The 16,096-nt window shown below is 38.3% G+C and overlaps 1 protein-coding gene across 10 annotated transcripts in view; it reads right to left on the reverse strand.

Moving 5' to 3' along the window:
* CDC42BPA (CDC42 binding protein kinase alpha) overlaps positions 1–16,096 on the reverse strand; it is a 183,992-nt gene that overhangs the window by 26,843 nt on the left and 141,053 nt on the right. For 6 of the 10 annotated variants that reach the window (XM_039568935.1, XM_039568929.1, XM_039568938.1 and 3 more), the window contains 10 exons: positions 15,435–15,511; positions 14,224–14,271; positions 10,391–10,429; positions 7,105–7,224; positions 6,347–6,427; positions 4,132–4,237; positions 3,230–3,366; positions 2,443–2,582; positions 1,502–1,583; positions 94–310 (listed from right to left, as the gene is read on the reverse strand). In XM_039568935.1, the coding sequence (XP_039424869.1) occupies positions 94–310; positions 1,502–1,583; positions 2,443–2,582; positions 3,230–3,366; positions 4,132–4,237; positions 6,347–6,427; positions 7,105–7,224; positions 10,391–10,429; positions 14,224–14,271; positions 15,435–15,511 (1,047 nt within the window). The remainder of the gene's footprint in view (positions 1–93; positions 311–1,501; positions 1,584–2,442; positions 2,583–3,229; positions 3,367–4,131; positions 4,238–6,346; positions 6,428–7,104; positions 7,225–10,390; positions 10,430–14,223; positions 14,272–15,434; positions 15,512–16,096) is intronic. The other 4 variants (XM_039568931.1, XM_039568930.1, XM_039568934.1 and 1 more) reach the window with 4 other exon arrangements.

The raw sequence follows: 16,096 nt of genomic DNA on the forward strand, positions 1-16,096 counted from the left end.
GTAGATAACACCACCTAACACTTTTTTTTTCTAAAAAATCATGCTTTTAGCATACCCATTTTTCTTAGAGCTTTCTTCTGATTAATTTCATACCTATGATTGCTGCTGACTGTGTTGTTTTGATGAGGGGCAAGGTGCTGTCATAAGCTTCTTTGGGAACATAGACTGAGCGGTCTTTGAGTTTGTTCTTCTTCAAGATCCTATGCAACTCATTCAGCACGCCCACCCACTTGCTTTTCTCATTCTCACCATCTGCTAGAATCAGGATTGAACACTTGTTACTGGATGCAGAGAGCTGGGAGGCTGTAACCTGCAAAGAAATTAACACGTATTTTTAAGTCATAAGTGATAAACAATTTCCTCATAATCATTTCTACAAGGGAATCAGATGCCTGTAAGCACCCTTTTAATTAGCTGTCTGAATTAAGGAAGCAAAAATTTATCTTTACTTAATAGAAAACATCTTAATCAAGAACCCACAGCAGAAAAAACATGCAGATGTGAGTAACTTAAAGAACAGAGAAAATGCTGACTTTATTTTAAATGCATTTGTATTTATTTTACAATTCATGAATGTCTGCTCTAAATGAGGTAGCCAATTCTCACACCAACTTTATAACAGAAAGCATTTTTAATAAAGCTTTCTGTATTTTTAAGAGCTATAGCTTTCATTAATAATTTAATGCAATAGGAATGGTTTTTACTGAAAGGAAGAATGCTCTGTGATCCTTTTCACGCATTTAATACAGCTTATATTATAGATAAAATTTAAAGCCCCTTCTGCAGGTTTTATTTCCTCTCAGAGTGATGAACAGTCTAAAAACTGGAAAAACAAGGAGTAAAATACAAAGGCTCAGGAAAGAAATGATGGCGGAATTGATCCTGGATAAGACATCAAGGAGACTTCACTGAGGTCAAAGAATAGATAATATATTTAATAATTAATAATTAATAATTAATTAATAGAATATCTAATAAACATAAGAATATTACAATAAACCAATGATGGCAAAAGCCTGATACCAGATACTACACATAAATTTTGCTGAGCATTTTGCACTAAATTACTATACTGACTATCTGATGAATGGGAGTTTTCAGATATGCAACGCACACGTTAAAAAAAGGTATATAAAACAAAGACTTCAGCAATAACCCAGTTGCAGAGGGCAACTTGAGGAAATGAAAACATACAAGGTCACTATGAACAGAAGAATTTCAAATGACTAAGAGGAAGTAGAGAAAAATACATCTTATTGTGAAGATTAAAAAATACAACCCACATGGAAATGAGAGCTTGTCTAAATGTACCAGTGCTATTTTTACCACAGAAATGATACATGTACAGATCCCTATGCATTGCTGCTGCTGCCATGGATACCACACGGGCAGAACTTGCCAAGGAAATACAATACTGGCAAGCTGTCACTGAATGCACACCACACATCACCCTGTGCAACCCTGTACGTCTGGGTTAGTAGGGTCAGGATGTAATACTTACCCTAAAGATACAGGGGATATCTTTTCGATTTGCATGGATGACATCTGAGGCCAAGACAGAACTCACTGAGAATTCTTCATCCCTTATGGAGACCATAAACATAATTGGAAAAGAGTTAATGAGCAAAATCTGTATGTTTGGTTTTTATTTTTCCAATAGTTCTTGTTTAGTCAAGGACATAGTAAGTCAGCACTGAGATCTGATTCTTAAAATTATCCTTTCCTCTGTATCTGCAGATGAAATTCACAAATGCAATGTTGCATAATTAATTCCTATCTATTCAGATATTCTGTAACTGATTTTAATCTATATAAATTAAAACCTTTAAAGAAAAAAGTCCAACTTAAAAAATAAGTGGAATGAAGAACACCTCTCCAACTCTTTTGTAAAAATCCAAACTCACTAGAAGCTATAATCTGTGCCAGTTTGGGACTTCCTGGATGAACTAACCTAGATCAGAGATGAGCTTTACATAGGTACTATGTTGAATGTTCTCAACCTTCAGTGAGGCTGGTAGTATTTCAGTAATACTGAAGACAGTGGGAACAAACTATTCAGCCCTTCTCAACCAAAAACTGTAATACATTTACCCTATAACAAAGTTTTATCTATCTTTCAAAACTCTATTCAACCTCAAAATAATGTTATTTTCAAATCTTTATTCATTCCAATCTTCTACACAGCTGAACAGATCCTCTTTGCACATGATGTAGTAATGGAAGTTTAAACATCCACATAGGAACAAACATGCGTAGTTCAGGCTAACTGCTAACTGGTGTTTTATTTTTTTATCCCAGAAAATTAGCAGCTTTCAATATGGACTACAGGGTTTCATAAAAGCTCTGGAGCTTGCTTACTGATTTGACAAAAAGGAAAAGCAAAAAGCAGAACAAAACCTCCCGGTGCCTCTGCAAAGCTCCCAGCAGCACTGAACAGCTTACCTCATGTCTATGACCTGACTCACTACCACACTGGGCTGAGATGCTTTTCCTTCTGCTACATCATACAGGAAGAGTTTAAAATCACAGATCACTGCCAGTGCTCTCTGCCAACCTTTCTTTACTCCAGCTGGCTTTGGGACCTTTAGAAAAATAAATTCTGATCAACTCTCTGTAAATTTAGATGCAATCAAAAAATCAAACAGACAACACAAAAATCAATTTGCTCATCTGGGCTGGGAAGTTTTCATTCAGTGATGATGTTAAGCAACATAAGCAACAGCCCAGGAGCACTAAGACCAACAAACACAGACACACAGACAATATATTATTTAATAAATTAATAGCACCACAGATTCTTTTTTCTTACTTCACAAATTCATTCAGAGCTGTATTAACAAATACAAAGAAACCCATCTCTAGTTGGTCACAGGAGTATGACAAAAAATATGTTGAGTTAGTCTTTTATTATTTCTGTGCAAATATCCACACCAATGAGCACAGGCAGTACTGGCAGAATGACTCAAAAACTCACAGGGCCTGGAAGATGAGCTGATCTCTAGAGATGGGACTATATAAGACCAACCCAAAGCACACTGACCAACAGAGATGGAGAGGGGATCACTGTTGACAATGCTAAGAACTGCTTTGTGAAAAAATGTAAGTCTTAGTTTCCAAACTGCTACCCTAAGATGTAATTGAATTTATCCCCCAATATTCAAAGCAATTCCAGCTCTGGAAAACAATGAATTTAATGTAAGTGCCCCAAATGCAGCTACCTCATACTTACTCGGACATGCCCTTCATAAGCTGTTCCTATGCCTTTCTGTGGATCTATTCCCAAAGGTCCCTTAGTCTGTTCAGGAGGGATTGGACACACTGCAGGAGCCTTGTCTGCACAGGTCACGTGGCAAGAGAATCCACACACTTGTGAGGAGGAGAAGAAACAAAAAGATTTGATGGTTATTTTTTGTGCAGTGCACAAGTTGTGCTAATGATGATGAGACTTACACAGAAATCCACTTTCTTTTTTTGACCAACATCTGAATAATCTCACTGAACTTTGCTACAGACAGAAATAAAAGTCTGCACATAGCAGCAGTTCATGTTTTTATCTGCTCTAAATCCTGAATTTCTCTTTTTCAGATGGATATGCCTTTTTTTTCAGATGGATACACCTGGTTTCATCCATATAAGAAAGAGCCTGAAGTAATCTCTGTGATGTCCTCTAGGCCCAACTCTACTAGTAAACAAGAAGCTGGAACATCCTCTAAATAGTAAATGTCATTCTGTGCACATATAAACAAGAATAACTTCCATTCAGCACTAATTTTGCTTCTTTCTGGAATAAGTCGGAATAGATGTCCTAAATTTTGCCCTGCAACATAAAGCAAAGCTGCTGTCAATAAACTTGACCACTCACTGTGGCTCCTTATTGCTATTTTGAGTAAACTGAACTAAGCTCTTCAACCACCAACTGGAATAAGAGTGTCCCCAGATAACTGGGCAGTCTGTTACGTAGGATATTCAAAGTGTTTGGCTTCTACTGTTAAAAGACTGAAGCATGAGAATATACTGTTATTCAAAATACAAGCAAAAGACTCCTGCATCATGACACTACAACATTTACTGTGTCATCTGCATCTGTCAGAACTTCAGTTCACACTTGTTTGTGCTTCCACACGTGCTTACCTTCACAAGTACAGCCCTGTCGTATCAGACCAACCATCAGGGATGTACACTGATTGCATTTCGTTGGTGTGTTAAACGATTTCACTACAAACTGGTGGGCTTTAGGCTGTGAAATGAGCAGACAAGGATGTTAACACCTGTAACACTTCTGAAGAAGTTAGTTCTTTCACAGACAAGAGTGCACAGGTGCATTTAATATGGCAGCTTGTTTGCCTTTGCTGGAATGAGATCTGAGCTCCTAACACAGGGGCTGAAAAAAATTCCTTATCAGTGCTCATTGCTGATAATTTAAAGCATCCTCTGTAAACAAAGCCATGGAAACTGGACCTTGTCTCAGAACATGAGTTTGCTTCCACTGCAGATAGGAAAGCTGCCAAAATGATTCTGTTACACTTCAGAAGTTGAATGTATATAAGCATGTGCTCAGTGGGCACCTGACTGTCAGCCCAGGTCAACCCGTAAGAGTATTTCCTAAGCTGCAAATTCAGTGCTCTTCTGTAAGGAGTATTGTCTTAGCTAAAAGAAGAACAGTAGACTTTTTCAACACTTTAAACTTTATGCCAGAAAGCCCTGACAGAGTTCCCTTTTATGGTGTTCGGCAGAGGCAATTTCAGAACACCCAATTTAAAGGCAAGAGCTGAAGTTGATAAATGAAGCTGGTTTTGAAAGGGTTTCTCTTCCTGTTATTCCTTGGGAACACAGAGTACATGAGTAAGTGGTTTAATTCTCTCCCTCTCCTCAAGGATGGCTGTGCTGATGCTGCTATATAAAGGATAAATGCCTACGTAATGTGGCAGTATGATTCACAGATGGCCTTAAATAAAATCCAGGAAGCTGCTTTGCTTTTCCATAAAAACTCCCAGTGAAGTAACTACAGGGGGGAAAGGCCAGAGCACAGGGTGAATGCAAAGACTGTCCAAACAAACCTCATCGTGTACGTGACCTGAAATAAGACAGTTGTGCAGACTACTTTGAAGAGTACATATGTTAAAATTTTGCTCACTTTCCTGTTTTTCAGAGCATAAGATATCACAGCTAAGGTCTCAAACTTATCCATATTTAATGACAGCTTTACTGTTACAGTGGCAGGTTTCTGTCTACAGAAGAATGTTCTGTTTTGAGACTTGCAGGGAGACAACACCCAGCTTTAAAAACTGAAGCAATCAGAAAGTAAGAAGGTTCTTTAGGGGACATAATAAATTATAAAGCAAGTCATTACTTACTGAGCAAAATGTTTGCAAAAATTAAATTATGTGCACAGTAAAATCTGTTTCACATGATTCCAAGTGCACTTACAGTATTTTTTTAATTGATGTACTAAGATGCTGCCAACAGAATACTGTCTGCTCAAACATTTTAGCTTTCCTTTACACAAATGAATCTTCTGCTACTTTGTAATTTATCAAAGCAGAGAAACAGATCTATTGGAAAGGCTTACTCTCTTCATTATTAGCTGCAGGAAGAACTGCCATTTTTAAATGTACAGAAGATTCCTAAAGCATTGAGTCACTTTCAAAACTTTTACAAGACAAATTTTTCCCTTAAGAGCTTGTATTTATTCTTCATTTGCTTGAATAGACATAATCCACTGGGAATTAGTGTACACTGGCTTATTCAGCAACAGCAAAATGATTTCAACAACTGATGGAAAAATCAGTATTTATGCAGGTAAAAGCCAAAAGACAGGAAAATTGGAAATCCTTCTCCCAGTCCAGTGCTGGTGTGTCCCCTGGTAGGGCTCACTCTACACTGCTTAAAAAGAGGCAAATCTGTGGTTTCCTTTTTAGGGCTACTCTTTGCCTTTTCTCAAGAATAAGCACCTAATTGGCACACAGGCACGCTAATCTGAGACCTTACTGTATGCAAAGAGTAGAGCTATGTTGGTCAGACACATGTCTGAAAACACTCTCTTCCCAGGATGGCACATCTCTTTCTTCACATTCTGGCTCATTTACCTCTTTCTAAATCCAAACTACTGTTTTTCCTAAAATCAAATACCTGTGTACTGCCCCAGTGGAATTCCTAATGCAACTTGTTACATCCCATAACGTAAGAATGAAGGGTTTTACACTTTAGAGAGCAATCAGCTTGCACATAAACATCCCTTCTAAGCAGTTCTGGTAAGGCCAGTGTGACAACAGCTCTCCTGAAGCTTCAGCCCAGGAGTGACACGTCGCCCTTGCTACAGAGAAGGTGTGAATGCTTGACAGGATACCTTTGGTGCCGAGAGTCCCGAGCCAATGTAAGCTGTCCTCATGGTCGGTGTGTGAATTGAACGGGGAGGATGATCTGCAACCTGAACAGAGTCCCCAAAGCATCAATCAGACATCAAGAACACACTGTCAAAGGAAGTCTGGATAAAGGAAAAAGACTAAGTTGTCCCACCCCCCCATCCCCGAGCATCCAAGCCATGAAATCAAACTGATGAATGCAGGACTCAGCAAAACAAATCTTATTTCTCAGCAAGATTCATCTCCTAAATGTCAAAACCAACTTCACATTATCCTCAACATTTGATTGGGTATTTTCTAATATAAATAACCACAAAATTATTTTTTTTAACACAGAAAGGGGATAAATTATTATAGTTGTGGAGTCTGGCTAACACTGTAATAACAAGACTTCCAGCAGGGCTTCAAATAGTGTTTTTGCAAACTACATTATAACATCATCTTTGTGCCAATATTTCTTAAATATTCATGAATGAGGATATGTTATGAAGAGAGACTATAACTAATAATTGATTCATAGTTCCCATCCTTTTTCAATTAACCATATGTGAAAGGAAATGCAACATTCCCCAAAACACAGTCCACCACTAGTGCAGAAGGCTACTACAAAGTCCTAAACAGTCTTGCTGCAGGAGAGTGAGCTTCACCCTAAACAAAAGATTTGCAATAGTAATTTTTATACAATGAGACTGTTACTCCTAAAAAAAAATAAAAACACAGATATCTTTCAACACTGAAGTACCTCAATTGGCTCAATCTCACTGGCTGTAGAAGGAGACCTGGATCTTGAATGGAGGTGAGACTTGCTATCTTCATCCCGTGATGGAGTATTAGACAATGTCAAATTCTCAACTGAATCAATCTAGGAGAACAATTCAAGAGAGGAAAAAAAAACAACAACCAAAGAAATAAATCAAAGACATCATTAAAAAAGAATTCTCAACTCTTACCAAAATAAGACATGGGAGCAGTAGAATTCCTGAGAGAACTGAGAGGATAAAAATTCAGTTTTAAGCAACTTCCTAATTCAAAGCAACAAAATGGAATGAAAGTTGTTGCATGTAAACACACCAAGGCTTCTGCTGAGAGGTGAGCACATGCATAAGAGCTGCTAGTTCAGGGCCCTGATAACCACTTGAAAGCACTTGTAATTCAGCATTTTTCAAGGGTGAGTATTTTCTAAATGCTACTGGGTTTTGTCCAGTGGTAGCAGGGATTTGTTGTAAGTGAATTACCACATGGCCCATGTAAGTTCCTACAAACATATTCAGGAGAAAACAAGGAGAAAAGGCAGAGCAGTGTATATCCTGAGGGTAGTGATAATTATCTTCACAGAGAACTGAGGGGGTTTTGCACCCCATTTGAACTGCAGAAACATCCTTACCAGGAACACAGTTTCTTCTGGGGAATACTTTCCTAGTCCTTGATATATACAGAATGAAACTAAGCCCAACACAGAGCTACACTGAGCAAGGCACATAGGTACAAACAGGTATCTTGCGTAACAAGTCATCTTTTGTTATTACAGCTGAAAAAATCAGAGGAGGCAGGGTTCTTCCTTGAAAACAAGACATCTCCACAAAGCTGTCCATGAAAAATTACATTAAAAAGAAAAAGAAAAAAAAAGGTGAAAATGCTTTTTTCCACCAATAATAGAAGTAAAAGCTGCAGGCCTGCAGAAGGCTCCACGGCATGCCTCGATTTTCTGGAGCAATGCTATCATCAGCTCTCCATTGCCGAGGATTTGGCTAGCTTGGAGAGAAACTAAAATATGCAGCCATGTTTACAGAAAGCATTTGAACATTCCAGTGTTTCTCATCTCACTTGCCACTGACAATACTAAGAATTCCACAAACTTTACTGCTTTTTGGGAATCGTTTATATTGCCAGGCCAATTTTATACATGCACACACAGTCCTGCTCTTCAGGAGCTCAGTCACGGTAGCAAACAGGTGCAGTTGCTAGTTTTATATACACTCTTCTTTAAAAACAGTGAGTTAAGTTTGATGGCTTCTAGTTTTACCATACCCTTCAAAAAAATTATCTGGTGGAGGATGCTCATCAGTTTGATCAACTTAGGCGTATTAACATGCCTGCAAGTATTTCTGAAATGAAAATGGGATATTCTCACACTGGGATACACCTGTTTACTACACATTTATGATGTGTTTCAAGCAGTGTGGCAAAAAGTAGCAGTAAAGCAAACATTTTGTGCTCAGATTTATCAGAAGCAAATAATAATGGAAAGCTTTACCCAGTATTCAAAAGACTGATGCCTTAAGTAGTAAATCCCCAAACACATGTTTCAATTATTTTAAACCACTTTTTAATCCAGTCTAAACATGTGATAACTGGGAGTCCACTCAAAGACTGTTTAACCTTCAACAATTCTACCTCCTCCTTAAAAATGTTACTAAAAAATAAGGCCAATGAGTAACTACAGGCAAATTTTTTCATAGCAAGAAACAGGCACTCCTTTTCTCCTACAAGTAAAACTCAGAGATCTGATCTATAATTTCATAAATGTTTCCAGACACTCCAAGGGCTTTCCCTTTCAAAGCAGCATCTGCATACCAAAGAATTTTCATGGTGTCTATGAAAAAATGTAGTACAAGCCTGATATCAGTGATGGAACCTTTCTGGAATGTGCTACGAAGCCTTTGTGATTGAAGACAACTGCTGAAACAGTAGCAACTGTATTTTCACTTTACTTACAAACATAAAAAGCCCACAAAATAAACAGAACCTGATCCAGCATTGCAGAAGGGAATTTACTCCACCTTTAGTGCAGAAATGAGGGCCTTAGGCTGCATTGCTACAGTGATCTCAGGTTCCGGGCTTTAAAGAGAACTAAGTACAAAAGCAACCTGACTCCACTATGGGCAACAGTTTATGAAGACCCATGTTAGCACCATCCAAACTGGTTTTAAACTAATCCACTGGATTACCCAAAGCAGATTTCACTATTTCCTACTGCACTGTAACAGCCTTGCTGTCTTCCACAGCACTGTGCATAGCTGTCTACACGTGCAGCTCTGAGCCAAAGCTGCCCAGCGTATGAACACATCTGGAGGACAGAGAACTTCTGAACTGGAGGCACCACCAACAAAAACAACCAGGTAGTGTAAGCTTGCCTGAGAGACTCAGCAGTGTGCTTTGAACTGCATGAGAAAGGGCATCATTAGAGCTGTTGGGCATAGTTGCTTATTCATTGAATATTCAACAGAAACGCTTTGTATGCTTACTTATCCCCTCCAACATATCTGTATAAAAGAAACAAAAGTGGCAGTACAAGATTAAAATGGACACAGCATAACTGGTAGGAATTCATCCTCATTGAGTCTGCTTTGGTAATACATGTAAACTCACGTTTAAAAACCCACCCTGATTTTTGAAACACCACAGAAACCCTTCTCCAGTGTAACCAGCTGCAACACATCCATCTCCATTTTCTTTGCATGAATTTTTCCTATCCTCCTTGACGCTCCATTTACCCAATTCCCCACTCCACGTTTATTTATCTTTGTACTGTGCTATTTTCTATCATTTGCTGTGATGTGCCTCCCAAACACCAAACTTTGACCTTCTGTTGGCAATCCCCGTGACTTAACACATGCCCTCTGCTGAGGGCAAGGAAACAAACAGGCCCTCATCTGATGTTTGCTCATCTTCCCAGCCTGCATCTGCCCGATCAACTTCCACATAGAACTTTCACATTAAAATGAGAAAGGACCCAAAGCATCTTCTCCAGTTTCAGAGATATTCTGCTCATAGGGTTAACTGAAATGGGAACACCCAAAGCATCTTCTCCAGTTACTGTGATATTCTGCTCATAGGACTGCCAAATGAAATACTCCAAAAGCTTTGAGCCCATGGCTGGAAAACAATAAACAGCACAGCAGCAGCAAATAGCAGCAGCAGCAGCACAAGACATGCAGTGAGATAAATACACAATCCATACATTAAACATAGGCATGGACACCACAGGCAAAAAATAAAGGGCCACATAGAGTAAGACAGCCTCTTACACGTCTGCCTTTGTTAGCTGGAATACAGGAAGGAGAGAGCTTTAACAAAGAAAGGAGGAGAATATGTTACAAAACCAAACAGTGACACAAACATCACCTCAGAATTCCTCACTGTATCTCCAGAGGTACTGGTTAAACACACACAAGCATGTTCATTGTTACAAGTATTTTAAAAACAAGCTATTCTGGGGCAACAAGAGGGAAGAAACATTAAAAAAAAAGGAACAGCTATTCCAAGTCCATAGTCTTACACTGGACAATAGTGAAACTGCAGACTGCACTGCACTATTAATTTGCAGTTGGCATCTCTGCTTTGAATAAGATGAATGAAGTCATTTATTGGAGGCATCCAATTTAAAATATCATTATGAACCAGATTTACTCAATTATGAATGTGCAGGTAAAGGCACTATGGCTTATTCTGCTCAATAAGAAGAATTCAGAACATCATTTAGTCTGTGGCTACTTACAGAGTTCAGATTTGTTTAGTCTGGCCAAAGCCCATGGGGACTGCATGTGAGGACACACTGCAGGAGGACTTAAGAAATCTATTTCTAATTTCTACTGTGTTAGCAACAGAGGAAGAAACAGTATTTTTGAGTGCGCAGGAAAAATAATTTTGTCAAGGGAAAATGGGATTCCATTTTATTGTTATTAAATAATCACAAATTCATCCTTAAATAAAACAAGTTGATTGCTTCTCACAGCTAGTGAGACACACAAAGATCCACCTGGCAAAGAAACAAAACCCAACACTTCCACTGTCAGACACTTCTAGTGAACACAGGAGACTTAACACCTAGACAACGTTACTGAGACAGCCTGCAACGCACAGGAGAAAACAGCAGCAAGGATTTAGTCTCTTGGAGTCACTGGGGGCAACTTCCCTCCCCAGCAAGATTGGAATTCAGGGACTCCAAACACATTCCTACTCCCCTGTGTGCAGAGGAGATACAAGGATGGTTTCTGAACGTGTGGGCTGCCACAGCTGTGAGGATTTAGGCACCAGTTCTGCCAACCTGACCCAGCATCTTTTCAAGGCAGGAACCAACAGTGACCGCTACTCATCTGAGTAGTGAGCTACCATGTTTTTCCTCAGCATCTACAGGCTACAGAGGCAGCAGGACATCTGTTTTTATTTCTCTCCAGCAGAAATTGCAAAACTACTGTTTTGTAGGAAAAATTAGAATTAAGTCCAGTCATTTGGAGAGTGCTATGAATAGTTACATTATTTGGATGGCAGACACACAAGACATCCCCACCCTAGGAAACCCAGTGCTGTGTGCACATCTGTATGCTAAACAGACTTCAGAGATCCTGCAAGGAATGCCTTGCAACTGCAGCTGCACATTATGTGACAGACTCTCTGTCCTTCATTAATGAAGCACGGAGCCTGAAGAAACAATACAGGCCATCAGAAGTATTTCCTTGGGGTTCTTGATTACAAGAGAGGCTTTCCTGGACCCCATGCAATATTGCAGCACTGCATGAGTCTGACCTGAGGACTTCTGATTCTTCCTTGGTCTTAATACAAAGAACCCAATGAACCCACACACTTCTCATGTTTGACTGAGAAGAGATTAATTCTTCTGGAGATGCTGCAAGGAAAGCTGCCCTTCAAGGAAACCGTTGCCAAAAAGAGACATTGGAAAGGGAATGGAGGTCACATCCAGTGGGCAGGGAGTTTTAATACCCTTATTTTAATTTAAGTCCATCTAATATATTGATACTAAACCAACTCAATGAGCTAAATCATAAATAACCATTCATTTAGATAATACAGAAACTATAAATTATGCTATGAATGAATCAAGTTATTGTCCAATAAATCAAAGATGCAGAACTGACTTTCAGCACAACTGAATGATACCACTTTTCATCTACTAACATAGATAGCAGCTTTATCTCTCTTTCTAACAAAGACAGAATGTCTCGTATTTCTCTGCAAGGTGCTCTTCCCTCTTTCAGCAGTCACCTCTTCTTTTCAGCAGTTTTGTCAGATGAGAGAGAATCCTGCCTTGGTGTTAGAGACATGAGCCCCTGGCCAGTTCATTCAGGAGATGTACTTTTGCCAAGTGCAACTGAGAAAAAAAAACCTCCTGTTGGACACAAATTGTAGATGGAACAGGGGAAGTTTGACTCCATGTGCAGGAAGCTAACTACAAGCAACCATATAAATATTAATACCTGAAACTTAAACTGAGACTAAAATGTGAGCATCTGCAAAGATCTGATCTGGGTGGACGAATCAAGAAGAATTGCTATTAAAGGATGTATGCCAGCAGCTGAAAATTACTCACTTGCATAGAGGAAAAAAAAAAAAAAGTAATTTTGTCAAAATGTTTGTGGAAAATGATGCTGCCTTCTCTAAAAAAAACCAACAAAAAGCAAGGAACAATAAAAACAGAATAAAGTACTGAAGTCCTTCAAAATTAACTAGACAGCAGTCAGGAAGATATCCTTGTCCAAAGCTCCCCCTTGCAAAATAGAACATTATCAGCAACTTCCATATATATCCTTTATTTCTCTTTTACTATGTTTTAGGGGAGTGTTTTAGATATTTTTAAAGATAAATTTCTATTCAAGAACCTGCTGATACAAAATAAGTGTTCCTAATACTCAGGTAACACAGAACATGCTTTCTTTAATCCAGATAAAGAATCTAAATATTCATTTTTTGTGGATTTACACAACAGGAAACTGTACCCTTTTTTTTTTTTTTTTTTTTTTTTGTAGTAAGAAAATTCCAACAATATCAGCAAGACACAAGTTTTCTGTATGCTATACAAAAATGCAGGTAAGTGCCTTCTACTGTGACACCACAGATGGAACCTTCACATTTTGTCTGGGGTATATACCTGATTTAGAGAGTAAAAGCATCCAGAAGAAAAGCAGTTTTTCAGAGTAAGTGAAAAGAAATGAAAGCAGCAGAAAAGGCCCATATACCTCATCCTCTTTGCTACACTCTTGAGAGCAGATATTTCTCAAATAAAATGAATTGTATCACATTTGGATGCCAATAGGATTTCACCGTGTTAAACACATATGCATAAGTATTTGTGAATGTATTATGCGTAATATGTACAAAGACATCTACGAGGACAGACAGACACACACACACAATTATACCTACAGAGCTGTCATGGATGGGACTCCATACACTTGGATTTCAAAAAGTTTATTGATTATGACTTTTATGGGCCTACTGCTTCGGTTTGGAAGAAATATAATGCAGTCAATTTTCAGCTTTTAACTCAATTCTCTTCATATGCAATTAACTAGTGGGTGTATTTAAACAAAGTCCTGACAGAAAACCTGCATCTCAGATGGCAATAAAAAGTAGTAAGTTCACTTCAGTCATAATGAAAATGACTTCTCACAATGCAGGCTAAAAAAGTGAAAATATTTTATCCGAGCAAACAGAAATTAACTGTATGCAAGAGCAACATTTTAATAAAAGTGATTAGAAAACTTAGGGAAACAACTCATGATAAAGGAATAATATGAAGCAAAAGAATTAAATACATAAACGTGCTGGTGATTTTGGAACCATTTTCCACAGGCCATATCAATAGACAATGCCTAAAAGCAGCTTTTTCCCATCAGAAAAACTGTTTGCAATTAAGAATTATTCACCTGCAGCTAAAGAAAAGCATTTTTTCCAAAACAGAATACCTATCTATATGAATAGGTGTAAGGGTGTTATTACAGAAATGCTTTGCTCTCCACTGCACTTGCAGATTTTTTAAGTTGACTGCATTTATGTCTGGCTATTCCAAATCAATCAACTGATCTGTTATTGAGGGATTTACTGGGTTGAAAGTCAGACTTACGTCATCCATAAAATCAATCAATGAGGATGAAGAGGAGGAAAAGGAATCCTATTTTAATGAAAACAGCAGTAAAAGAAAAAGAGAGAGAGAGAAAGAGATGGATGAAGAAAACTGTTCAGTATAAATAAAAGTGCAAAAATAAAGAACTGTAAATAACCAGTGGCAGTAACAGTTACCTGAGTAAGTTTTCATTAATTGTCTTTCATGGACAATTAATTAATGTACTATCTGTAAAGAAACCAATGTTTTCCCAGCATTTACTCAATAAAATAATATTCCTATAAGCCCAACAGGATTCTTATACTGGAAGTAACTTATATGATAAATTATTACAAAGGAAATTTTAAAACTGTGTTAATAGTGAGGACTTCAGGAAAGAACAATGAATTAGTGAATACATAATGAAAAGAAAGAAAATTCTGGGACATCAGTAACAGCAGGGATTATGCTCTTTCATAGCTAAATGTGATGATCTTGTACTTGAATCAGGAAAAAAAGGGGCAAACTTTAGATTAATGCCTAGCCGTAAAGGTGGTGCCTTGTATTATCTGAATTCAGTTTGACCAATATTTCACCTCAGCAGTTCTTTCAAAAGAAAGATGATGCTTTGCTTACTGTTGATTAAAAAAGAAGATAATAAATGTATAGTATTGTTTCAATTTTTTCCTGCCAGGCTTTCTACCTACTCTGGTCTTTTGTCTAGAAGTGACAAATGTATTAAACAGATTCATTTTTTAAATAAAAGGATCTGTGGAGAGGAGATGAATAGCAATTATCTGGATTTTACAGATCTGTGTAAAATGAACAGAGGATGAAAACAACCTAATAAACAGTACTAGTGACTTCATGAGATACAATCAAGGATGATTTACATATTTTTTTCTCATTTTTACCAAACCACTACCTGCTTTACTTAGCATTTTTCTGAATACAAAGAAAAGCCATTTGAACAACTATGCTTTTCATGTTCACTGCAAAATCAGGCAAATTTCTGCATTCAAGGTTTGAGAGAGAATTCACTGTGATTACAAGCATTCAAGAGAAGACAGCCAGCACTGTAAATGACAAGCAATTCTCACATATTATTATACACAGATATTATTGGGGTGATACAATAAAAATACAGGAGCAAACTCTCAGCAAATATGCACATAACCTACACACAACAGCAGTTCCACTGACTAACAGAGTTAGAATAGCTGTGCACTTACTTCAAATTGATCCAGAGCAGAGGTAGGCGCATTCAAAAATGCCAAGAAAGAATTCTGTGAGTCTTGGTGCTTTACACCTAGAAAACAGCAGCAGGTTTTTAAGCTACAGAAAAAATGACCTTTTCATGGAGGACCTTCGCCTTGCTGAATCAGAGTTTTGAGTGTCCACCTGAAATACCTACATTTTTTGAAATAAGCTGCACATTTGGTTTGTTTTCCAGAGTTAAGGATTTTTTTACCGGACAAGCGCATGTTTAATTAACCTTTCCCAAGCTAGGATGTGTGTGGTGTGAGTTCCATGTGAAAACAGGCTCTTTTTACCTGCCTGTTATGCAGCAGGCACTGGTTTCTAAGGTGCTCATGTCCACCTGCACCACACACCAATGCAGCAGGTGCCATCTCTGCTCTGCTCACACGTGGGACATCCCACTGAGCCCACAGCAGCTGGAGCCAACAAAAACACTGCATTTCCCAATAAGATGGGTTCCTTGAGCCATGCTCTGTGCCTGTCTGCCACCTCTCCCTGCTGAGTGCCCAGCAGTAATACAATCCAGGGTGAAGCTTCAGATGTCTCTGTCACACCACAACATTTCAGTGGTGCTCAGCCAGCTAGTGGAGCAGGAACACTGCATCCCCTGGAGCTGCAGAGGCTGGCACACCTC

Source organism: Corvus cornix, chromosome 3 (genome assembly GCF_000738735.6).
Source record: "Corvus cornix cornix isolate S_Up_H32 chromosome 3, ASM73873v5, whole genome shotgun sequence".
Classification (NCBI taxonomy): Eukaryota; Metazoa; Chordata; class Aves; order Passeriformes; family Corvidae; genus Corvus; species Corvus cornix.